This window comes from Melopsittacus undulatus, chromosome 5 (assembly GCF_012275295.1).
Source record: "Melopsittacus undulatus isolate bMelUnd1 chromosome 5, bMelUnd1.mat.Z, whole genome shotgun sequence".
NCBI lineage: Eukaryota > Metazoa > Chordata > Aves > Psittaciformes > Psittaculidae > Melopsittacus > Melopsittacus undulatus.
Genome location: NC_047531.1, coordinates 18,828,621 through 18,854,484, shown reverse-complemented (window position 1 = coordinate 18,854,484; position 25,864 = coordinate 18,828,621). Strand labels below are relative to the sequence as shown.

At 38.1% G+C, this 25,864-nt stretch overlaps 1 protein-coding gene across 4 annotated transcripts in view; it reads right to left on the bottom strand.

Moving 5' to 3' along the window:
* PTPRZ1 (protein tyrosine phosphatase receptor type Z1) overlaps positions 1-25,864 on the bottom strand; it is a 134,487-nt gene continuing 108,623 nt past the window's right edge. For 2 of the 4 annotated variants that reach the window (XM_031046271.2, XM_031046273.2), the window contains exons 14-31: positions 24,680-24,771; positions 21,273-21,358; positions 18,996-19,016; positions 18,723-18,819; positions 17,874-17,956; positions 17,030-17,164; positions 15,621-15,755; positions 14,426-14,589; positions 13,610-13,693; positions 11,875-12,010; positions 10,742-10,888; positions 8,546-8,639; positions 8,158-8,231; positions 6,998-7,126; positions 3,880-4,026; positions 3,446-3,588; positions 2,670-2,805; positions 1-1,035 (exon numbers count right to left, since the gene is read on the bottom strand). In XM_031046271.2, the coding sequence (XP_030902131.2) occupies positions 895-1,035; positions 2,670-2,805; positions 3,446-3,588; positions 3,880-4,026; positions 6,998-7,126; positions 8,158-8,231; positions 8,546-8,639; positions 10,742-10,888; positions 11,875-12,010; positions 13,610-13,693; positions 14,426-14,589; positions 15,621-15,755; positions 17,030-17,164; positions 17,874-17,956; positions 18,723-18,819; positions 18,996-19,016; positions 21,273-21,358; positions 24,680-24,771 (2,044 nt within the window). In that variant the 3' untranslated portion in view covers positions 1-894. The remainder of the gene's footprint in view (positions 1,036-2,669; positions 2,806-3,445; positions 3,589-3,879; positions 4,027-6,997; positions 7,127-8,157; positions 8,232-8,545; positions 8,640-10,741; positions 10,889-11,874; positions 12,011-13,609; positions 13,694-14,425; positions 14,590-15,620; positions 15,756-17,029; positions 17,165-17,873; positions 17,957-18,722; positions 18,820-18,995; positions 19,017-21,272; positions 21,359-24,679; positions 24,772-25,864) is intronic. The other 2 variants (XM_031046272.2, XM_031046274.2) reach the window with 1 other exon arrangement.

The window sequence follows — 25,864 nt, the reverse complement described above, 5'->3', positions numbered from 1 at the left end:
GACTGGAATATTTATATTTATTTTTGCAATGCCATAGGTAAAAACAATTTAACAATGCCAAGTACAGGTGTTATTTTCATAAAAACTTCTCATTTCAAAACGAATGATTTCTATTTCCCACAAAAAGTTAAAATCACATGCAGCTTTATGAAGGTTAATTGCTTAAGATGCACAATTATATATCAGAAGACTTTGTTAAAATAAAAACATACTGGACTACAGCATTTTAACAAGGCAATTGCACAGAACTAGAAAACTGACTCTGTAGTAAAATATAAAAATCTACAATTATAAATATAAATTTGGTCCATGAATCACTACAGAAGTAGCAGTATTTACAGTAAGTATCAGATTACTATTCTAAATGTCTAATTGAAGTCTTAAAATGTTGAATGTTACAGAGAACAGAATTTTATTTACATTCTACCATATTAAAAGTTATATTTCTAGCAAATGTAAATTGTTATAAATGCAGCAAATCAATCAAATACTAAACCCATGACATGTTTGTAGTTGGGAACCCCCTAACATCTATAAATATGATAATTTTAAGTTCAAAGTAAAGCCAGATAAATCAAAAACTAATACTGAAAAAACATACCACAATTCAGTTCTTAGAAACACTGTAAAAGTCAATCAAGTTAGTCCAGACGTAACAACATATTACAAGAAATCTTCCAAGAAAAGGCACACATTGTTAATGATAGAAGTTCCACAGTAAAGTCATACATAACAGAAATGACTGAGCAATGGTTGGGATCTGGTTATAGATATAGTGACTGGACAGCATCCTCCCTCCCTCCCCCCCAAAGTATAAACCTGAAAATAACAATGGTAAACTCCAGGTGCACCTGGTGTGACACAGGTATGTGTGTGTTTAATTTGATGTGTTAATTAAACTAAAGATTCTAAACTTTCAGCTGCATTTCCATCAGGTAAAGCTGAGCCGTTACTGTCCATAGATGCTGAAGGGTTTTCTTCTTGCCTTGTGCTGACAAGGCTGAGAATAGCTTTGTACAGAAACTGGTACTGTTCCTGGGGAAGAGAAGAGGATGTAGTCAGTGTGTTGTTGGAAATAATAACACTAGATTATCTCCTAACACTATTCCTCAAAATTAATTAACAGCTGATGTGTCTGGCTGTGTGCTCCACAATTCACTGTGTTACTTAGCAGCTTTACTAATTTTCTGACAGTCTTCCCCTGTACACAATGCAAAGTACATTAAGGAACACAGTACAGGTAAGGGAGAAAGCCAAGCTTTAAAAGGAATATTCTGTGTTGAATCTGATCCTTGTTAAAGTGCAAAGTTCCCTTTAACTGAATGGGGTCAGGATTAGGGCTACTGAATGTCTGTGGGCTTTCCCCCCCTTGAATACGACCTCATTTTTGCTCTCTGAATTCTATCCAGGCAGAATATTTTTCTTTTTTATTTTTGGTACTCGTGGTTAGTGTCTATGTTTTTGAAGATCATCCCAGGAAAAGGAGGTAGAAGAGAGATGAGACTTTGTGGGAAGGTTCACTGAGGCCATTGCCTGGCTGGGTGCAGTGGGAAATGGGGAGCACCAAAGGTTAGCTGGCCCGCAGCATGCGCTGGGAAGGGGGAAAGAACAGTAGGCTCTGTGCAGGGAGAATGAAGGCTGTGCTGCACCAGGTAACAGAGGATGCTCTGAAAGGGCAGGGGAGTGTTTTCAGTTCACTGATGGATAAATGAGGATAAAGAATTCCTATGATAGAAGGAGTGAGAAACAGCAAGGTAGGCTAAATAGAGTGGGTTTTGGACTAAGAGATACAGGGTAGGAAGAACAACAATTCTGAAAATCTGCAGTAGCAGATGGGAAACTGGAAACCTGAGATACAGTGTCCAGGCAATTGGAGGCTCCTGGTGCGCTGCTGGGGTGGGAAGGGTTTCCATTTTCATTTCATTGACCACCAGACTCCTCATTCTGGTCTAGCAGGGCAGGGCAAGGGGCAGACACATCTGTCAGTCTGTGACATGTCCTGCTTTTGTTGTAATTGCCTGATTTTTCTGTCAGAAATGTGATAACTGTAACCCTAGTTTCACTCTTAAAATATTCTTATCATGCTCACTGTAGCTCTACAGCCGTCAGATTTGTAGTGGCGTGACAAAAGGGCAGGGTTTGTAGTGTTTCATTTCTGTGAAGAAATTTTCATTTGTAGGACACTGACTTAGTGAAAAAGTCTCATTTATTGCACTTTTCAGGTTGTTTGCTTTGGTTTGTTTATTTTTTCCTTTCTGTAAGCACAGTGACAATGGTGTCAAGTGACCGTTCACTGGATCATGAAATATCAAAGTCCACCCTGAAATGGAAAACTAGGGTAACTATGTCAGGGTCTATTTGGAGTAGGGATTTATTCCTGCTGAATAAAACCTTTATTTATATGACATAGTACAGATCTTATGATGTTGGTGGCAGCTCTGCACATTTTGAATATGACCACTTGATAACCACTTGATGACCACTTCACAGGAAATACTTTAGTTTGGAATGAGCAGCAAGTTCACTACAGCACCTCTGGAAGACAGTTTTGATTAAATCATGCAGAAATGAAGATGTCAGTGCTTCAGTAATGTTTCCTGAAGGTTTAAGTATGCTAATAATACCGCATATAGGAAAAAGAGTATGCACACATTTTACTTATTACTTACAATGTCTGTAAAGACTCCAGGCCTCATCAAATTGATCATCTTCGCTACCTGGTAAACATCCACTGAATTTTCATTTTCCAATTGATGCATCAGTGTTGTTAATGCACAGAAAGTGCCTGCTGTCACCCCTCCGTGCCTTTGTAAAGTTAGAAACACAAACAAAACACACACAAAAAATAAGTCTCTGGAAACTGGATCAAGTTTGTGCAGCTGGAGATCACACAAAATCCAGGGTAAACTGGTAAGATTAATTTCTGTCATTTGATCATTACACTTTCTGAAAGAGGCCTGGCAAGCAGTGCTTGAGCACAACCTTTGCAGCACCTGGCTACAACTTCTGGAGGGTTTTTATAATCCAGTCTTAGTTATTTCCCTACAATCCCCTAATAAACAAATCCCAAAGGCTTCAGGTCCTTCAGTATTTCAACATTTCATTACTTTTGGCTATTAAAGAGCTGAAGGAGAGTAAGGTACCTCATCTGAATAGTCTAGCTTCTTTCAGTAAGAAACAGTGAAGACCTGATCGATCTCCTTCCTCTCCAGTGCCCTACTTGACAATCACCCAGAGTATCAAAATGATAGAATTGAAAAGGGAACACTGAAGTGTGATAAAATAAAAATGCTTCTCTTGCTAATGCTGCTGAAACAGAAGCAGTAGCGCTGTCATTAGGAGCAGACTTTGTGCCTTCTTTCAGTGGCTTTTACTCTAAATGAAATGAAAGAATAGCTCTACAGGCAAAAAAACATCAAAAGAAACTGAAAGCTGCAGTTCTTACTCATCATGTACAATCATGGGTCCATCACGGTTGGATGTTTCCTCTTTGATGATGCTGATCAGCTCAAATGTTTTACTAATAGGACTATCAGGATTTGGCCATTTTGGACACTGAAAATGCCTCACTTCAAGTACATAGTCATCCTAAAAGGGTGAAAAAAGCATAAATCAATTCGGTAAAGGATTTACTGTCTTTATTCTTATCTTTCATCCCATTCCAGTCCTGCTCCAGCTTACGCATACAGAATTCCACTGTTGTGGAGGTTAGACTACCTAGTCCCCCTATCACCACACCCACACTACCTATAGAAGCTTCTCCCTGGGTGTTTCAAAGGTATGGAATTTTATCGCTCACATAGAGTGGAAAACGTCACAAAATGTAGGTATTACCTTTACCAAATCAAGTCCTGAGTTACGTGTTTATGACTGTGTTACCTGTGTAGCTTCTAAAATAAAGTCTTGGATTATGAGCTTCTCCTCATTAGACAAACACTTGTATTCTTCAGCAATCATTGTAACTTTGAAGGTCTCACAGTTTATAGGCTCATCTTTGTTTGGCCAGTATACAAACTCATCTTCAGCCTCCAGGAAAAAGAAAAAACAAACCAGAAAAAAAGTAAGTAATGTTGAGCTCTTAAAATCAAACTTAATAAATAATATGTAATCAGTGCAGCCAGCTAGATTTAAATTGACAAGAATTTACAGGCATCACAAGTGATGGTTTTCAGACATCTCTGTAGTGATCCTGACCAGAAGACCATTGTATCCTATGGAGATAGCGACTCACGTAACCTACATGTGCTGCACTGTGCCACATGTCCAGCCTGGCCTTCAGGCTGTGTTGTGCTGCCCACAGCCCATGATCACAGGATAAACCCAGGTGATAGGTCGTAAAGTGGGAGCCCTCAGGCAGCTCCCAGTGTACTGATGAGTACACCACTTGCATGGCCTTAGGATTATCTAAAAGTTCAGTAAGAAGTTCTCAAGAGAACAACCTGCCTGTTTGACAGCAGAAATGATAGACGGATTTTTATGAAAATCCTCTAATAGTCTGATTGACCAAAATGGGGGTAACCCTTCTGTGGATGACACCTGCATGGTACAATGTACCCTGATAGGAGACCTATTCACTTCACAACTTGGGGCTCCCAGCATCTATGTGATGTGATGTAAGTTTACCTCTCCTTTATAGAATCATAGAATCATAGAACAGTTAGGGTTGGAAAGGACCTCAAGATCATCTAGTTCCAACCCCCCTGCCATAGGCAGGGACACCTCACACTAAACCATACCACCCAAGGCTTCATCCAACCTGGCCTTAAACACTGCCAGGGATGGAGCATTCACAACTTTCATGGGCAACCCATTCCAGTGCCTCACCACCCTAACAGTAAAGAATTTCTTCCTTATATCCAATCTAAACCTCTGCTGTTTAAGTTTCAACCCATTACCCCTTGTCCTATCACCACAGTCCCTAATGAAGAGTCCCTCACCAGCATCCCTGTAGGCCCACTTCAGATACTGGAAGGCTGCTATGAGGTCTCCATGCAGCCTTCTCTTCTCCAGGCTGAACAGCCCCTACTTTCTCAGCCTGTCTTCATACAGGAGGTGCTCCAGTCCCCTGATCATCCATGGGGCCCTTCTCTGGACTTGTTCCAACAGTTCCATGTCCTTTTTATGTTGAGGACACCAGAACTGCACACAATACTCCAAGTGTTAGCTCTAATAAGTAGCCTTTTAAATGGTACTTTACACGGTCTGAGTGCCTTTCTTGTTTGCCTCCTGGCAAAACAACCTCCCTTATCACAAGGGCTAACTTAAAAATTTGTTTTAGTTGTACATGTTTTTCCAGTCATGCAAGATTCTTCAAAACATGGCTTTCCTCCTAACTCATTACCAAACATTATGTTCTTTCACATCTCAAGATTGCTCTAAGTACCAATCTAAAAGCTCTCAAGATATTCTTGCATTTCTAGTAACTGAAAAACATACTAATTTGTTACTAAATTACACATGCAGGATGAAAATGTGTTTCTTTTGCTGTTTAGAGTCAGATAAATCCCAGGTAAATATTTGTTTGCAACTTTAGGAGGTGAGCAATAGAATCATAGAATCATTTAGGTTGGAAAAGACCTTTAAGATCATCAAGTCCAACCATTAACCTAGAACTGGCAAATTCACCAAATTCATGTTCCTAAGTGCCATATCTACATGTCTTTAAACACCTCCAGTGATGGTGACTCAACCACTTCCCTGGGCAGCCTGTTCCAATGCCTGACAACCCTTTTGGTGAACACATTTTTCTAATATCCAGTCTAAACCTCTCCTGGCACAGCTTGAAGCTGTTTCCTCTTGTCTTCGATTGTTATTCTGGAGTAGAGACTGACACTCACCTCACTACAACCTCCCTTCATGCAGCTGTGGAGAGCGATAAGGGTCTTCCCTGAGCCTCTTTCTCCAGGCTAAAAAACCCCAGTTCCCTCAGACACTACTCACAGGACTTGTGCTTCAGACACTTCACCAGCTTCACTGATCTCTGAACATGTTCCAGCACCTCAATGTCCTTCTTGTAGTGAGGGGTCCAGAACTGAACACAGGATTCAAGGTGCAGCCTCACCAGTGTTGAGTACAGGGGGAGGATCCTTTCCCTGGCCTTGCTTGCTATGCTGTCTTTGACACAAGCCAGGATGCTGTTGGCCTTCTTGGCTTCCTGGGCACAAGCTGGCTCATGTTCAGCCACTGTTGATCAACACCTCTAGGCTCTTCTTCACCGAGCAGCTCTCCAGCCACTCTTCCCCAAGCCTGTAGCATTTCATGGGGTTGTTGTGACCCAAGTGCAGGACCTGGCACTTTGCCTTGTTGAATCTCATACAACTAGCCTTGGCCCACTGATCCAGCCTGTCCAGATCCCCCTGCAGAGCCTTTTTACCCCCTGGCAGATCAACACTTCTGCCAGCTTGGTGTCTGCAAACTTGCTGGTGTGCACTCAATTTGCTTGTCCAGATCATTGATAAACATATTAAACAGAACTGGCCACAGTACTGAACCCTGGGGAACAACACCTGTGACTGGCATCAACTGTGTTTAACTCCATTCACCACCACTCTTTGGGCTCTGCCATGCAGCCAGTTTTTTGACACTGCACCCGGCCCTGCCCAGGTCCCATCAGCCACTGTCATGTAAGAAACAACCTCATATTTCTCCCCTTACCTAATAATGGGTGAAGACGCCATATTATAACTGAAGTAAGAGTAAAACTGAGTGAAAACCAGCCTTGCACAACAGACACTTCTGCTGTTTGACTCTTTCTATAAATTATACAGGAATGACTCGCACTTTCTTGTATCAGTTCCAGTCTGCCCAGACAAGGATCACGAGATTTCTAGTAGATGATTTGGAGATTTTACACTCAGTAAAATATTATTATTAATGTATAATTTTTTATTTCTTTTTCAAATCCAAGGTATTGTCTCCTGTCCTGCACATTTCAAAATGGCAATACTAATAACATGCATACATACATTGATAATAATCAATCAGCCACAAAACTTACCATATTCTGGCTGTCAGGAAGCATGACTATTAGCTGGGCATTATGGTCCCATATCATTCTCCAGAAATCCTTGATAGTGTGTAATAAGGGATGTTGGGTAATAATGAATTCATTACTTTGATAATAACCCTGCAAAACAAACATCAACAGACTCAGAACTGATGCCCAACTATTAACATTTGAAGGAGGCTTCTGGTGGACAGAGCCAGAAACCTATAAAATAAATTACAGCCTTGTGCTTCCTTTGACTTCCTGCAAATATCAGAAGAATATAAATCTTCCAATGCAGTGTTTTCCAGATGAAAAAAATAAATTCAGTCACACCAAAATATTTTTTTAAGCTTAAAGAAACTTGATGTAAAAAAAAAAAGAAAAAGACAAATGAGTGGAGACTTGAACAGCCAACTCAGAATGAGAGCACATTAACTCATACACACGCGATCATTGTTCTACATGAGCCACAGCTCCAGAGAAGCTGGAAACCTGAAACAAATTAAAAAATACTTGAAAGATCTGCAAAAATCCCAGGGGGGTCTCTTAATTTGTGCAGATGTCCCAGATCAACTTCTTACCAGGAAAGAACGATAGAGAATTCCTTTGCACTAATGCACCTGATGAAAGATCATGCATGCAAAGCACAGCAGGGAGTTTTCCCATCTCTTTCCTGAATGTCCAGGAAGCACTTACTCCTTCCTCTCAGCTAATGAAGGGGAAAAGAGTTGAAGAAAACCCAGGGAACAAAAAGATAATGGAAAGCTGATGAACTATGCTGCCTTGGGCTGTGCCAGTTGCAAAAGCTCTGTGGGATGAGCATGTCCCAAGGCAAGCCACAGCACAGCCATTAAAAACTAATTTGTTAACACTTTCATTTCACCTCTGAAGATTCTTCCAGAGTTGGCATTCAGCTTTACTGGTTTTTAAAACTATGCTGGGATTTCTGGTTCTACAGATCATTGAAGTGTAATGCATTTAACCAAACTTAAAACCAGTAAAAACAGCAGTAATAATTCCTGGGGGAAGTAACTCTTTCAGGTAGAGTGAATAATGAAAGAAAGGAGCTTTCAAGTCAGGACTGTGCTACCCAAACTTAGACATGTGGCAGCTCTGAAAACAGCAATACAATAGGACAATGTTTCCACTAATACAGTTAACTGACTTACCATAATATAAGAAGCATTGATGTAGTCTGTCCCTTCCCCAGACAGTGATGAGATACCCACTCGAGATCTTTCCACTGTAAAAAACAAAAGTCATGATCTAGTAGGTATGTTGTAATGACTCAGATATTACAGCAATTATCTCACCTATCTCACAATAATGATAACACTAATCTCCATCAATCAGGATAAAGTGCTATTCAGCCATCTATTTTGTTTTCCTATGTGTAGTAATTAAATAATTTCTTCATTAAAAGTACTTTACAGAACACTGCTGTGCACCAATGCAGTTATCTTCAGTTCTTGCTGGGGAAAGATTAAAGTCTTGACACATACACATAGTTCATAAACATTTCACCATGCAAAGAGAAGCTGATTTGAGCAAGCTTACCAGGAATGATGGATGAAGTTCGGTTCTTTTCTCTGTTGCACTGTTTGAGTGCGGTTGAATAATCACACTGCTGTGTGTTAGACTGGCTCAGTAACTGAAACAACGAAGTTAAACAAAAAAAATAATCAGGTAACTGTACAAAAAACCTACTCCTTCATTAGCTGGATTTAACAGAAGGGCGCATGTATTGCAGGTTGCCTGTCTCTAAGCTTTAGGTATACAGCTATCTGGCTAAACTACTTAGCAAATCATGAGAATATTATTTCTTCACTGTTTTACCAGTTCAAATGATTTTTGAGCCCTAGATTGACAAGCATGTCTTTGAAGGAAATGCTGCTTTATGTTTTCCGTAACCAGCCCCTCAGTGCTTGTTGCCATCCTGGTGTCACTTCCATTTTGCCTGCACAGCTATTTGCATAACTTCAGATTGTCTTTGCAGAATGGTAAATGTCTATGCAGAAAAATCTGCATTGCTATGCAGGTAGTATTAGCTCTTTGTGTGAGGCATCTCTAGATATCTCAGTTGTGAGCTTCTAATTTTCTCTCCAAACCTGTGAGAGGAAAATAGGACCGCTGGGAATGTCTCATTGACTTACTGTTTCAACTAATACAATTCAAATAGACAAGAGTATGAGAATGAATGAGTATATACATATATACACCAAAATGCTATCTATATACTTCTTAGGCATGAAGTAAGCTTGGAAAGCATGTTTTCCCTAGGTTTTAGGTTGGGGTTTTTTGTGCATTTCTTTATTTTTATTTTGCTTGCTAGTAAAATGAACTGAATTAAACAGAATGCTCAAAGAATTCAAAAGACTTTTCTGTGATGTTTTGGGCTGGGCATGTGTAGCTTTCAGAAGCTGCCTGCCTTGGAAAAACAGAGAGCAAACCAGGGAAGTTCCATAAAAATGAGTTAGACCAGAATTTTGTTTCATCTAAAGCAGTTCTTCAGTAAAACAAGATTCCGCATTTTTTTTATTATTCTAATAATTTTAGCTTGCAAAGGAAAATGAGATAAAATGAGACATATCCCTTTCAGATAATAATTAAGCTCTTGAAATTGGAGCTCTAAATGGCTCCTGCAATTTGCACTGCACACTTTATGTCTACATATATTTACACACTCTGTTTGTGTATGTGTTTTATTCTTTCATCTGTGTAGGAAAGGTGGGGTGCTTATTTCCCAAAGCATATCACAGCTGACATAGGAGGTTCTCCTTTTCCCTAGGAAAAAATAGTGCAACACGATTGGATCATTCAAGCCACAATGGCAGCAAAGTGTGAAGTCCTTCAGTCTGTTGTTCCTCTTCTGCTACTCTGCATTATTCATTATCTTGAAGAAAAACTAGTCACTATGCGTGTGTGGCCAAACTACATCAGAAAATAAAAACCAGTAATATTGTTTGTAGACTCATTATGTGCTGATATTATCTACAGACTTATCTGCTTAAGTTCTTTAATAATGATCCAATAGATTATTGTAGAAAGCGTACACGTTGTCCCACACTATCCTCCTTAGAACTGAAATCCTGAGAGATAAGTTCTAATAATTAATTTCCTGTTAAATTAAGGAGACTAAAGTTTGTTTTACCATATAATCTGGAAAACATTTAAGTGTGTTTTGCTTCTCTGAATTCAAATTCATCTGAAAAGGTAGGATTTTCAGTGTTTCCTCTATAAGGGACCCAGGGAGCAAGCCAGACTTCTCATTCTCCCCATAAGTCCCTCATAGACTCTGTTACCCTGGGTCTGCTCTTTTTCTGGGTGGCCAGAGTGTTCACGTATTGCCTGTTGAGGTAAAGTCTCTCTTCAAACCAGAACTGTATGCTGAGGGGAATATGTTGATTGATCAATATAGCTCATGACATCTTTTTGCCAGAATGACAACTTTCCAGACTTTTGTTTTACCTTTGGGATCTTTGTGCAAAGATGTAGTTAGGTTTTCCAAAATCTAGATACAGACCTGTTTCTCATGCTTATTTATTTATTTTTTAATATCTTCTTTAAGAATATGCAAATAATTACTTTGTCCTAACTGATTGCACGCATTTGTTAAATCGTTCTGAATTTAGGCTCAGCAGTTGAATTTTAGATAAAGAAAGCTCATTAAAATTGTGTTGACAAACCTATATTTTTAAGTCATTCAAGCTTGAAAACCTAAAGCTTTTCACATTGCTATCTGGGAATGCTCACCTTGAATTGTTTCTCCAGTCTTGTCTTTCCTGTTGGTCCAGGTATTAAGAGGGCATTAACATAGGCATGAATGTGAGTCTCAAGGACTTCAGTTTCTTTACTGAGTATCGCTTCAACCAATGCATCGTGAATGAAGATGTACTGCTCCTAGGAAAATTATAACAAACAGCTGAGTTATAATTATTTTCGGGCTCCCCTGGACACCTCTGGCTGAGCTGCCACTTCTGATGTTGTCAGTACTTCTTCACAGCGTGATGTTCTGAGTTTTCTCAGAAGTGATCCTCTACAGTGAAGGCTGCCCCTCTGCAGTGGCAGTACACATTTACAAGCACAGTTCAACTACACATGCAATGTAGATATGATATGATACCAAATCCCCACCACCTGTGGTATCTCATATTCAGAGAACAAAGTTAAAAATGCAAGCATAGCCTTGAGTCAAGTTTCAAGCCAGCTTGTTAAATGGCTCTCCTGCCTTTCTTGCAATAGTGACCACTCCCACTTCCTACTGCTATCCTCCACTTTCTCTCTCACATCCTTTGGAGCAAGTGCTCATGCTGTTGTTGATTACCTTTCTGTCTACTGAAAGGCATTGGGGAATTTAACCACCTGTCTTTGAAACCTAAAATAGATTTTCAAATGCCCTGCTGTTGCCCTTATTGTTTTCTTATGGTCTTCCACTATTCTATATACAATCTTTGGTTTAAAGCAGCGATAATCTTCTGTCTGAAACAGTTTTTTTCTCTCCTTTTTATTCCCTAATATCAACTGTTTGATCAGGTTCAACGAAGATCTGAACACCTAATGATAGTGCTTCCTTAAAAGAGTCTCTGACAAAAATGCACTCCCTGCTAAGAAAGTGCTGCTGTGGGAAATGTAACTTAAACAGACTTTTTCTCTACCGAGTTCTCCCTGATAAACAGAGAAGAGTCCATAGACAGGTAATTTCTAGTGCACTGCTCTAAGCGAGCCTAGAATTCCTCTATAAACACGAGGGAAGAAAAAGGGAAAGTCCAGTCTGCTGACCAGTTGCCAGTCTGGGTGGTGGTGCCAAAAAGAGGACTGTATCATCTCTCCTCCTGCAAACAGAAATCATCTGTAATAGCATCTTGCTATATGTATTTCATTCTTACCTCAGTCTGCACCAAGTAGTTCCTTTGGGTACGTATGTGTTTTAAGAATCCAAATATGTTGACTGTCCCTTCCTGCTGAATTTGCTGCAGCATGCTGTCTAACACTATGTATGTGCCTGTCCTTCCAACACCAGCACTACAAAACAAAAAAATAGTCTTGAGCCTGAAGTAAAACAATTGTGAAAATAACTGCTTCATTTACACAGCTTTTTCAACAAACTGGTGTGTAAGCAAGATTTTCCTCTACAAATCATTTTATTGTATGACATACTGTGCTAAAACTTCAAGGATGGTAATGAAGAGAAATCTTGAAAACTCAGCTTTTTCTGTGCAAGAACAGATCTACAATAATTTTTCTCAAATGATTTTTAAAGTATCAACCAAAATAATTGAAATCAGTTGAATAATTGAAACTAAGGGGTTTCCTGCAGGTCTGCAATTTCCAGGCTTCTAATATTCTTTAGGATACTTTATCAAATATATCTAGAAAGGGTGGCATATGCCAGCAGCATCTGGGCACAGTTAATGTGCTCATGCTGCTCTGTTGGAACACACATCACTTTACAGGGGACGTTTCATTATGCCACCCACTACAGATGTGGGAGATTTCAAAGACTCCACACTGAGGAAAAGCTCAGGAAGTGGCAGAGCTGCTGAAGGTACACCCATGAAAGAAAAAGCTTAGTGCTCTTCAGATAGAGCTAACATGGCAAGGTATGGTTGAAACCCTTCTTAAAATGATGCATAAGCAATGGTTAATCATCTCACTCCTGTTATGAACTCTGACACATTTAGCATTAAAATGGCTGTACTGTAAAATTAAAATGCAACTTTTTCTTTCATAAAGTATCTGGGTAGAGAGTGCAAGGTCAAGAAGTCATTTTTTGTTATCTAGACATATATGGGAATTAATCAGTTGTAATTTCCCTCTAAGTTATGAAGAAACATTATGTGTAGTGGTACATGTAACTTGACAGCAACACAGTGCTGGGTCTGCATGGTCCATTACAGGCAGATCCAAGCTCAGTCTGTACATGCTGAATAGGTCATCTAATTTCTTCCGCAGAGAAGACCCACACCACAGAGGTGGCAAAAAGCATGGGTAGTGTGAGCTCAGATTGCAGTAATAAACTCTCTAAGTAAATGTGATATGAAACTGAAAGGTCCACGTTATTAACACTCTATTAGATGCAAAAAAGTATGAAGGTTACCAGATACCATCTGTACTTGTTATGAAAGACAACGTGAAAAGTACCAAAGCATAAAAATAGCTAATAAAAGTTTCATGAAGTTTATCATCTGTGTCCTCCATATAGCCTGTAAAGATAAATGAAAGTTGCATTTCTAACATGAGATAACTCCTTTGGGATTCCATAGTGCATGGGGACAGGTGAACTAAGACCTGAATAAAACTGCCTACACAGACAGAGATGAGTTGCATCTATATATAGGTCTGACTGAAGCCACACAACTTACCACTGTTCAATTTCTAAGAACCGAATTTAATTGACTTATAATGTATTGCTGATCTTTCAACTCACTGACATAGATCTCAGGCTTGGCATTTTGGGGAAACTCTTATTTTGAACTTCCCAAGAACAGGCAGGGTGTAGATAGCAGCAGAACAACCAAAACATGGAATTTTCATTTTCCAAGCTAAAAACAGATTTCAATCAGATTAGATCATCCCAGAAATAAAATATCTTCATTTGCAGCATTTGTGAGATGACTTTACCTGTTGGCTTCCTCAGAGTCAGCTCCAGAAGGACAGAATTCATGAGGAGGTTCTCTTTCCAAATGTTCCATCAAAGGTGAGGTACTACAGTGGAAAACCAGAACCTGCTTATATATTTTAGAATAACCCGGTCCTTCACGGGCATTGTGAAGTCATTCCAGGCCCTACAAGCCCTTTTTAACCAATTTTCCCTGAGCTGCCCAGTTTTAGTGAGCACTGACAGAACACCTGCCTGCACACTGCGGCACATGCAGACCTCAAACAGTTCCCCAGAATGCTCCTCCAGTGCAAATGACTGCTAGAGCACAGAGTAATGTTAAAAACAGCAGAGTTGAAGTTCAGCCAGGAATAGAGTGAGTCTTCTTTTGCAGACAGAGCTCCTCTTAGGATTACAGAGTATCCCTGCACCAAAGAAAGCATGAGCCAAAAACATCCTAACAATGCATTTGCAGAATTTAAGCAATTACTGCTATATCTGTACCTGGTAAGCTCACAACAGTCAAGAGAGTAGTACAGAAATGTGCAAAAAGGTAAAAATAAAAGCATTTTTGCAAAAAAAAAGAAGAAAAAAAGATAAAACAAAAAGAAGAAACATAGTGCAGAGCAGCAGCATCTTGTTTACGGAGATATATAGAAATAGCACAGACAGTTGATTAGTTGGCCTTACCAAGGATAGAAATATCAGCTAAGGAATTAATCTTATTCCATCAGGAACTGTTAAATGTGAGAGTGAAATTTTGCTTAACCCACCATGGAAAATTTCTTTTTTTCTGCAAAACAAAAGCAGAGTGAACCTTACAGCAGTAAAAACCACACCTGCAATGAACCACAACAGGCCCGACAGCGTGGCGCTTGGCATGCGATGCCTTCCGCACGAAGGTGAGAACGGGCAGCGTGTATTCTGGGACACCCATGTCAGGCCACTGAGTATAATGGTACTGAGTTACTATACGTCCACTAGACCTCCCTTTCTGGGAACCCTGCAGGAGGAAAATAATTCCATATGTAAGCAGACCACATCTCTTCATAACTTGGCAACAGTTCATAATATTTCCATACCCATTAGTTCCTGAATTAGTCATGTCCTAATTTAGTTAGTAACATGCCACCTAGCTGAAAATTCCACCTTTCAAAGAGAAGAGGAAGGAGCAGTGCCTTCTGTCACATCAGCTTGCCCACAGAATGGAAAAAATGACCTGGCACTGTCCCTTAGAAAGCCATAGAGAAAGGTTAAGAACACTGAAGGGCCTACAAATTACAACTGTTCTTGAGAGTCTCCTGCTATTTCTGCCAATCTGCTCCTCTGTTAGGTGGACGGAAATCATCTCACCCAGCTTCAGTGACCTACAAGGGAAGTAGGCTTGTGCAGACTGCTTTCCTAAGTTCCCTCCCTCAGTGACAGCTCAGACGCAAGGATACCTTCAGAGAGCAGGTCATCTTGTTCAAAGATTGGTTTCTAAAATAGGCAGAATAAACTACTTGACAGTAAGTGCTGTACATTATGCAATAATTGTACAGGGAGGCTGAGAGACTACATGTGTTACGTTTAGGAGGCTGAAATAAATGAAACTTTCAGTATCCCCTTCAAAGTAGCCAATGTCACACTGCTGAGCTGGAAGCATGCTAGTTCTGATTACAATAAAATAAGGTGTGGATCCACCTATCCTTAAAAAGGAAAACAGATATCTGAGGTGGATAATTTAATTCACACCACATTTTCTGCTATTTGTTCCCTTTCTGAAAATGTATCCTCCTGCTCACTAGGCAGGCAAAAGACACATCAGCTCTCTAATGTGATCACTGATTTACCCTGATGGTCCTACATTGCACCAGTACTACAGGCCAGAGACTTCTCAGTTTGTTGATCTGGTCAAATTGACAAGCATCTTGGCTGGCTGAGATCTACAGAATTCAGCTTTACCTATACAACATAAAAGAGCTGCCAACTGCCTTAAAAAGTATTCTGAGTGACACTCCCTTTTGCCTACTGTGTTTTCAGGATGCTACACACCTTTTTGATCTTTGTGTTTCTGAGAGTAAAATTCCTCACAGTGTAATAGGCAAGTACATGAACACTCTTCTGAGTTACCAAGAAGTTCCCATATTCTTCACTGCCTTCAGCAGGCCAGTACTGGTCACATTTTCTCTGTCAGAAAGCAAATGAAAAACAGAGAAAAAGACAAAGGAAAAAAAATGTCAAACTAGAAAGCTGAAAAGTTCAAATTTCAGAGCGCAGTCAAACACAAAAACATATAGGGACTCTCAGTACACTCAGTTTGTAAGCCATGATCTTCAGTGCAAGAGAACAAATAATGTGCATTCATTTTGTATTGTAAGGATAGATGGCTGTGCAAAGATGCTCTTTATTTGGAATACACTAAAAAAAGAGAGGCTCAAATCATACTATCAGAGTTAAAGAGCTCTATTATAGTGGAATTTACCATTCTACAGGCACTCTGAAATCTAAACAAAACCCTCAGATAATTTATAGGAAAAACAGGAACATATTCAAGTCAGTGGAGTTGTATGTTGAGTTTGGCTGGCTCATAGCATGGGCAGAGGATACTTTTATCTGATCAGCAAGGGTAAGAGTGAGCTTGTGTGTGCCAGAATACAGAGAGTCTGATGTCTACCCTTTTGGTTATGTAGAAGTATAACCTTCTCTCAGAATACTACAAGAGTATGTTTTTATAGCATGGTGTTATAAATGAAGTGGTACTCACAGTGTGTCCCTTGTCTGCATTTGCTGTGTCTATATTACTGATAGATGCTGAATAGGTCATATGACAAAACTTACACACATTTTAGGCATTGCTGCCAATCTGTGGCAAATGTGATGTAATGTATTCTTATGTGACTCGAATGGGATACTCCCATCACATAACTGGAGAAACACATATCCTGTGATGGGGCTTGACCTTGTCTCACTGCACAAAGGTGTAACTAGTCATGTAGTAGGAAGAGAATATGGGTTCTATGGGATGTTAACAGGGAACAGCCAGTGAATATCCAGAAAATATCACCTGTACTACAGCCTTCTCCTTTCCAAGCTCTAAGGCACCTCTGACAAAAAGAATGATACAAAAGCAGATGTTAGCAGAATGTGGCACAAGGTCCACAGACTGGGCACTCGTAAATACATACAAGAAGTCTTTTTTCAGCATAAGACTTATTTTATTTTTTTCAGTTAGAATATGGTATTTTCAGGACTTGTTGACAGCTGAATTTAAATATTTTCTTTAGTTCATACTACAAATCCTCACCTTTATACTTTTATACTTTTATATTGTATCACAAGCAACTACTACAGACTTGCTTTTTTGCTCAGTAAATGTCTAAACCATATTTTTAAAAGAGAGAGCCTACTAGAGGTAGATCTATCAATATCAGAGAAATAGTAATAGACAAAGGTACTCATACCCTTCCTTTCTCGACAAGATTAGTTATCATCACAATAACTTCTATGTTATGTTCCCATATCATTCTCCAGAAATCTTCTGCTGTCGATTTTAGTGGCCCTTGAGCTGCAATGTAGGCTTTTGGCTTGTTGTAACCCTGGATTGAAATACAACAAATGACACTTGTCAAATCACAGCGCATAAGCAAAAGGAGGTTGGGAGAAGTATGTGACTTTTTATGTATCTATTTTTAAACAGTCTCAAGAACTTCTAAGTACTTTTGAATTTATATCTGTCCAAATTGCAGAAACCCATATGACATATGAATGCAACTGTTATGTCGATGTTTATCATTCCAACAAATAGGATATATATTCAACTGCCTGTGTTTTGGCAGAATATTGACATGATACTGATTATGAGACATCTGTTATGATAGGGGTTTTAAAAAATGAATGAAGATCATTCACATGTAAATTGCTAGGTAATGAAAACTTAATAAATGTTAGGTCAGTGAGGCTTGTAGCCAAATAGCATCTTCTTCTCATGAGATTATCTCAGGCAGAAGAATTAACCATTTATCAAAAATATATAAAATAACATTCAGATGCAAAATGCTTCTGAAATGACTCACATCTTACAGAACAGTTTTTGTTTCACAAAACTTTTCACTAAGCTGCAGCTGCTACAAGATCAAGATAGATTCAAGAAAGAATGGGACTTTTACCTGTGCTTTCAGTTTTTTTTTTAACAAAATCTGTAAAATTGTGATGCCTTTTTTTAATTAAGTTTGTTCACTGCCTTGAATCAGTTTTTACAGAAAAGGCTACGGATGAATAAACTGGCAGACAGAAAAAGGTACTTACATCAACATAGTTAGCATTAATGTAATCAGTCAGTTTTCCATCCTTTTCTGCAAGCTGTGTTAATTTAACCCTAGTATGATCATCTGGAGTAAAACAAGAGAAAAAATGAGCATAGTTTTCTGCAAGAGTTATATTCTTTCTATAACGTATCTTTTTTAAAAATACTGGAATGGATTTTTATGATACATAAGACTCATACAGTGACGATTACAAACACAAACATCCTGTGCATAGGTATGAATCAGATTCAACAGTCAAGTTTGCAGGAAAACAAACTAATGAATCCAAGGATTCAAAACATTCACCAAAATGATCAAGAGCCCAGAGACAGTATCTTCCAAGAGAGAACAACAAAACTGCATAGATGTGTTTCAGAGAAGAAATATCTGGGATAGTGAATGGTGACACAATGGGAAAACGTGTCCTGGTTAACGAAGCTGAACTTTTACATTGTGGCAGGGCACAACACTACATAAACCCAGTACATTTATAGTTACATTTACAGTTATATTTATATTTGACAGTAAATATATCCAGGAATTGTGAAAGCTTCTAGACAAGATAAATCACTGTTATTCCAGTTCAAAGATGTATTAATTTTGGCAACAAAAACCCACAGCTTCTTTGGCTTTATAATGGCATTATAAAGAAATCTGTTTGGGTCATCACAGAAAACACTAATACGTCTTGCTAACACACGCTCATCAGAGCAGCAGAACACCAGAGAACTAACTTGAAGAGATGTGAGATCTCATGCTACTTCTCCCCAAGCTTTTTTCTGAACAGTAGCCAGAGCTTTCAGTGTATAATGTTTGTTTCTTTAAAATATCAACTGAACCATTTACTTACAAGCAACAATGTTTATGTATCGATTCTTATTCTTGTTGTCGGGGTGATTAGAGCTGTCTGATGTAATACCTAGATCTACAGTACAGCTCTGGATTTCCTGAAATATAAAGAATAAAATGTATGTCATGCTTTAATGAGCATTAAGGTACATAGGCTGTCTTAAAATACAGTAAGTCAGCACAAAAAGAACCACAACCTTATACCCAATTATCTATGATATTTTACAACTATTTCATTGCTAAAAAAAAAAAATGCAGTGAAATAATTCCTTACCTGATAAAACTCTTTCAGTGTCTAATGAGGGAATGAATGCAAGAAAAGTAAAAAAAAAATCAAATTCCACAGCACAGAACAGATGGATAAAAGTGTTTATATAAATTACAATTACTATATGGAAAACAGTTATGGTCATGCAATATATATCTCCATAATAACAACAAAGTTTAACATTCTGATGTAACTCTTAAAGGAAACAAGAGACAATTTTCCTGTTAAAATAGTGGTATCTGGTTTCCTATCTTTAGCTTTAATGTTAGACCTTAGGCTGGTGAAAGCTTATACATCTGAGCAACATCACTGACTTTTAGCCAGATTATCTATCTGTTTACTGTTCATTGGATTTGTTATTGGTCCTTATAACTGCATTAGTTTCTCTGGAGAGTGCTGTTGCTCTCTTCACATTCAATTGTAAAATCATCTCTGGAACAGGACAGCTGCTGTTCAGCTAGCCCTATGGTGCTGTACTGAAGGACAGCACTACAACCATCAGTCTGACAGCAGTTTCTCAATGAACCCAGTGTTTTTAGAAAAATGGGCTTGAGAAGACAGGCACAAGGTCTGTGAGACTCACAAAATAATTGATTTTCTGTTATTGATTTATTTAACTGACAGGAAACTCAAGCATTTATAAGGTCCGCATTGTGAAGTAGGAAATACATTGTCATTTTTTTAAAAGTACTGTAATAATGTTTCCCAACACTTTTTAAAGATTTATTTTAACATTAATCACCTTCAGCTATTTAAATATACATATATATGAGAAAAGTGGGTTCCAGTCTGAAAATTAGCTTTAAAATATGAGTTATTTTATAGTAATATAAATAAGAAACCTGAAATGCCCCTGTACTCTCCAAATGTATGCTGACTCTGTAAAGACAATGACTCTATTTCAATTTTTCTGTATCTTCTAAGAAGTTCTTTATCAGTAGAGAAAAGACCAGGACACTAATTCTGGGACAGTCTGTAAAGCTGAAAAGGATCTCCAAGAAATTATGAGGACACTGATCTTTCTGAAACACCTAAGCTTGAAATATTTCAGTTGGTGTAAGTGTAGCTCAGTGAGAGGCAGTATATTTGGTCTTTGGATCACTGCTGTAATTTAGGAAAAGAACAATTTCAGTTAAAAAACCCCAATTTAGGATGAACAATTTGATTTTTGTACTGCTGTTCTCACTTATGATGAAAGAGCGTATTTACACACAGTCTTTCAACATCTGCTCTTGTGAACAGCCAGTCTAGCTGGAGCCCAGTCCTGCCAGTGTGTATGCACATTCACAGCATGTCCTGGGCATTCACAAGCATTTGCAAGTTTGGTCCCACAATCAAGTGGATATTCTTAATGTTAAATGGATTGGATAAGAAATGTTGATGAAGAAGGCTGGGTAAATGACATGGAATTTTTGGTCCATTAGATGACAATACATTGGCTGACAAAGCAAAAACAAAACCAACAGATAGGATTTTTTTTTATTTTCAGTATTGTTTTTGCAGCAGGAATGTTACAATCATAGTTTAATTTAATAGAGATGACTTAAAAACTTGTTTCCATCCCAACTGACTGTTTTTGTCACGAATTCTAATAGTGCATTTTCACGAATCACTTGTCATTAATTCTAATAGTACATTTTCAATTACAGTTTATAATGCTTATTACAGGGAGTTATAATGTTTATTTTACATGACCTTTAGTTAGAACATACCTAGCTTTAAACTGCTTGCAATGCATATGAATGCGAAAAACAATGAAACAATGAAGCTCATTAGTTACATATGGTGATAGCAATATTAAATGATGAGAGCATGTTTCAGAATTTTGAAAAACCTCTTATGAACCATATACTTTAGAAAAAGAACTGTAAGCTGCTATATATGAAGACTACATTAGCTCCCCTGTTAATCAGAAGTCTTGCCATAAGTGCTCATTATTATTTCCTTTTTTTTCCTCTGTAAATAGAACAAGCAAATGTGGGTAGCTTCTGCAAAATTCAATTGATAAACCATACAGATTTCATTATCTTTTCACAGTTTATTCATACAGTACTTTAGTATTTTAGCACAGGGATAAACATTCCCATTTGCGTCCCAGTCCTGTCAGCTTTCATAAATCTCTCTAGTCCTTATAAAAAGCAAGTCCTCACTGGGCTTGCAGTACTCATATTTATGAAAGTAGTCCCCAGGTCAGAATGTAACACCCAGTTCTCTGTATCCAGGCATTTAAATTTAACATTATCTGTATGTGCTAAGAAGAAAGATGACATCATAGAACCATACCTCAAATTCTTCAGAAAAACCATTACTTGCATGTAAATCTGCAACATGTTTTGGAAAATGCTTTATTGGAATTGCTCCAACATCATCTTAGGGGTGGGAAAAGACAAAAAATATATTTATGAAAAAATAAAAAGCCAGTGACACAAAGAAGTTTATATGTAGGCAATCCACACAACATCCTGAAATAAAAATTTTGGCATGAACTTTGAATATACAATTCCCACAAAAATAAAACCACTCTTTAAGACCATTAACATTTCTAAAATCATTGTCTAACACTTATACATTCCTTAATGACTATTCAGAAAGAAGATAAAGAAAATGCCTTGCTCTGTCTCTAAGACCCCAACATTAAGGCCCTGATGCTGCAAGATGCTGAGCTAGCTGAGCAGTCGTAACTCCCTCTGAAGTCAAGGGGAAATGGGAGGATTAGTAGTTTGCTGCAAGATATTCAAAGTGAGAGGGTAGGAGCAGGGCTCCAAATAATACAAAAACAAATAATCCAAAGAAAGAATGATCAGGCAGAGTTGTCTCGGTGCTTTCAGCTGATTAGTGTTGCACCAGGACTCTGATATAGTACATGGACTAGCTGCATAGTCCCAAGCCTACTAAAATAATGCAGCATTATGGCAGTAGTATAATTTTAACTGATGTGTTGCATGTTTGCATTGGCATCCAGAGCAAACAACAACTAATTTTCATCTACTGCATTAGTGAGGACTTCCAGTAGGAATTTTTCCCCCATTCTCCCCATGATTCTATGATTATCTGTTAACAAATGTTATGTTTGATCCTGGGAGTACTGACTGCAAATTTTCACATCAGGCTTTATAATTCAAATTCTGGGTTAAAAAGTTAAGTTTTAGACTTTCTAGATTTCCATAAAGACAATATCTATATTCTTAACCAATGAATGTGATTTAAGCCACTTCTGGGTTGTGATACCGCATCCAAATCTTCCATCTGATGTTTATATTTCAGGACATCTCCTTTTTACTTTATACAAATACAGAAAAACACTCCTGTGTAGAACATTCATTAGGGATCACATAAAAAACCTTTGGGACTTTCAATCTTCTCTTTCCTGCAAATATGCTATGTAAACAGTCATCTGTTCTGTTAATTACCTGTTAAAAGATGACATTATTTCAGCTAGTTTTGGTTATGAAGAATAATTTTGGTGTTTTTTTTCTTAAGTCTTTCATGGATTAGAAATATGATTACTTCATATTTTTCAATTTCATTGCTGTTTCATATGAGAAAGAAACATCAAAAACATTGAATAAGGACCTGTTATTTACATCAACAGATGTTCAGCATTTAGGCCACCTAATAATTTTAGCTTTCAGTTACAAAGAATTTGTTGATTTGTATTGAGATCCATCTGGTCTTCCACTTTCATGAATGGATCTGAATACAAAAAGTGAATTTATCCAGTGAAGCCTAAGAGAAGCTGAACAAACGTGTAACACTATCTTCACACTTCAGAGATGAAACCAGGCATAAAGTGTTTATTCTAATAATATGCAAACACAAAACCAGAAGGGAAGGTAAATGACCCTAAGAGCAAGGACTGTAAGGGAGAAAGAGATCTCAGGTTTGGTGTAATTACTGTTTTTTTCCCTTGCTAGTGATAATCTCCCAGTTCAATCACCTCTGACTCCATGAATATATTTTATATCTATCTGGATGGCAGGTATCACTTCAAACTACTTAATGGATGATAGTGGGTCCTAATATTGTCCTAATATTACACTGTAATTCATTATTTGTTCTGACTACATCTGTGAATTGTGTTGTGAAGTGCCAGGGCATTTTCTGTGAATAACTTCAATTCTCCTATCTCTGCCAATGAAACCCCAGAAAAGGAAAACTTGACAGATAATGAGATCTGTGGAGTGTGCTTTTAGTCACAGTCATAACAAAAAATTAAACTCAACAGTTACAAAATGCTCTTCCTGCTCCACACTCTTTGCCAGTATTGCATCGCAGTTCATCTCAATTGTTGTAAAATCACACTGCTGAAACTCTTGTGTAATAGAAAACACAAAAACTGCTCACTTGATGCCTGTTGCAGGCTCAATAAAACACAAATATTTCCTCAATGTTTGCAGCTTTTTCCATAAAATACTTTATGTGTCTTTCAGTCACTTAGAAACACTTTTCTCTTTAAGATAGCATTTATCAGTATTTCAGAAGGAAAACCTGCAGCATCAGACCACATATTATAAGCACTCAGAATAGCTGTCAGTGCAATTCTGTGTTATGACAATGGAAAACACTATCTCCCTGAGGTGAGCTGGTCAGGAAAAAAAATGCAAGAAAATTATACAGTTGCATTGCAATATCATTAATGACAGAGAGTAAGAGCAGAGATATCCTATAATGATTGCCACTTGCCATTCATACATCATCACATGTTTTCTGATATCAAGCCATATCCCTGCCTATTAACCATTTAGAAAATGGTTATGCATCTCCTAACAAAGGCAATCAGTATGAGAGGCATTTAAAGATGCCTACAATTCAGTTAAAGCAGCAGCCTAATGTTTAGGATTTATTTAATGAAATGTGTTTACTAGTTATCTATACAAGGGCTAATATTGCTTCCGTTAGTCATTCCAAGGGCGCTCACCCCCTGTGTAAAAGCACACTTTGCAAAAGCATTACTTGTAGAACTAGATATCCTTTTCTTATGGGTGAAATGTGGCTCAGGTTCTGCTGCAGAATTAATCTATTTAAGGTGCTTTTCATTCTACTGAAAAAGCTGACAGCTGCACATGCTCTTCCAATACTCTTTGTGGAGGAAATAAAAGAAACAGTTTCTCCAAATAACTGTGGTGGATATGGAACCAGAAGATGCTAATAGTATTCTGCACTTGTGTATCATTTTTATGAGAGGCTCACAGAAAACTTTACCAGTAGCAAAATTTGCAAGTTAAAATGTTATAACTGTAAATATAATGCAGGTAGATGAAGCGTATATGGGTTCACCTAGCAAAAGGAAAGGTCATGTTCTATGAATAGGTGACAAATTCAAGCAAAGGCAGAAAACCAGCAGAATACATTGTTGGTGCAATCCTCTACTTTGTGACAGTGAATTGGAGATATTTAGTGTAGCTCAGACGGCTACACTAGCAGCCATTCCTAGTGAGTCTACGGCTAAAAGGCACAGCATTAGTTTTGAGACAGCTCTAAGGTGAGGCTATTTCTCTTCGGGGTTACAGGAGAGAACTAGTAACTCTACTCTCTGCCTGTGCAAAATGCAACTGTGCTTATTAGTACAATAGGGTACAAAGCTCTGGTTTACAGATGTTCCAGTAGGTGAAGAATTAACCTATGGACACATACAACACTGCATCTTCAAATAGCTAGCACCAATCCACAGAACAGTTGACAAAAAATACCTGAGACTGGGAAGATTGGAGCAGGGGGAGCAGAAATCACTCGAGGTGATGTATTATCTTCTAAATAAAAGTGAGCAGTCTGGAAACATTTCCTAGAGGGGAAAAAACATAAATAAATATTGCAAAAAAAATCATTACCCGAGACCTTTTGGAATTCTGTCATTATTGAGTAAGAAAGAAAATCATGATTTCAAAAACCAGTTTTCCCAGAGTGTCAAATACTACTGCTATAATGTAAATATTCCCCCAACACACCACTAAGTTATGCATACCACTTGAAGATACTACATTAACTCAGCGTAATACATAGTTCATACATCTTTACCCATACTGGAGGCAGAAGACAGAGCACACATCAGACATAGTGAAAGTTGAAAGAGGAACTTTGCATCAGGAGCTACTGCAAATGCTTCATAACAACTCCAAGTACAAAAAATGCCATAGTCTTCCTTGCTTATCCAAATTCACACATGTAATTACTGTTCCTTTTTATATGATTATGCTAGCCTGAAGATGGAGCAGTGTACAAGATCAGTTCTGGTAATTCATCGATAGATCCTACTGCAGACACGGAAGCGCAGTAAAGAACATGTCCTGTAACAGACAAAACAGCAGCTCTGGAACTACTACAGGTGGGGCTAAACAATTCTTTTTGTATTTTAATCTCAACGCTGAGGGACACCCCTACCAAGGAGGACTTCCCAGAGCTAACAGACAGAAAAGGGAATTTATAGCTCCAGGAGATGCTAGCTTTGTTGCAAAAACATTGGAGTACGAATACAAATGGAATCAACCTTAACTATGACCCACAACACTATTTGTATCTGTGAGGTAATCCAGATGTGAAGATAATAAGAATAGCATCTGTTAGGAGTCCAAGCTATTCAAGGGACTAAATAACCAACTGCTGCTGAAGCCCTGCAAAGCCTCCTTAATTAAAAAATCTCCATATGATTAGACATGCTAATAACAATCCTTACTCTGGGTCACTTAATCTATCTGAAAGATTATTCACTAACCATTACATTTTAAAAAAAATATACACATCAGGAAAATATTAATCTCATTTTATATTTACGAGATTCTGCTTCTTCAAAGCTGTTGGCTGAAGCTGTTGTATGACTGCTGCTCTGTGTGATTGCTTTTACTTTCAATTCTTGTGCACTGTTTCTGTATCACTCCAGT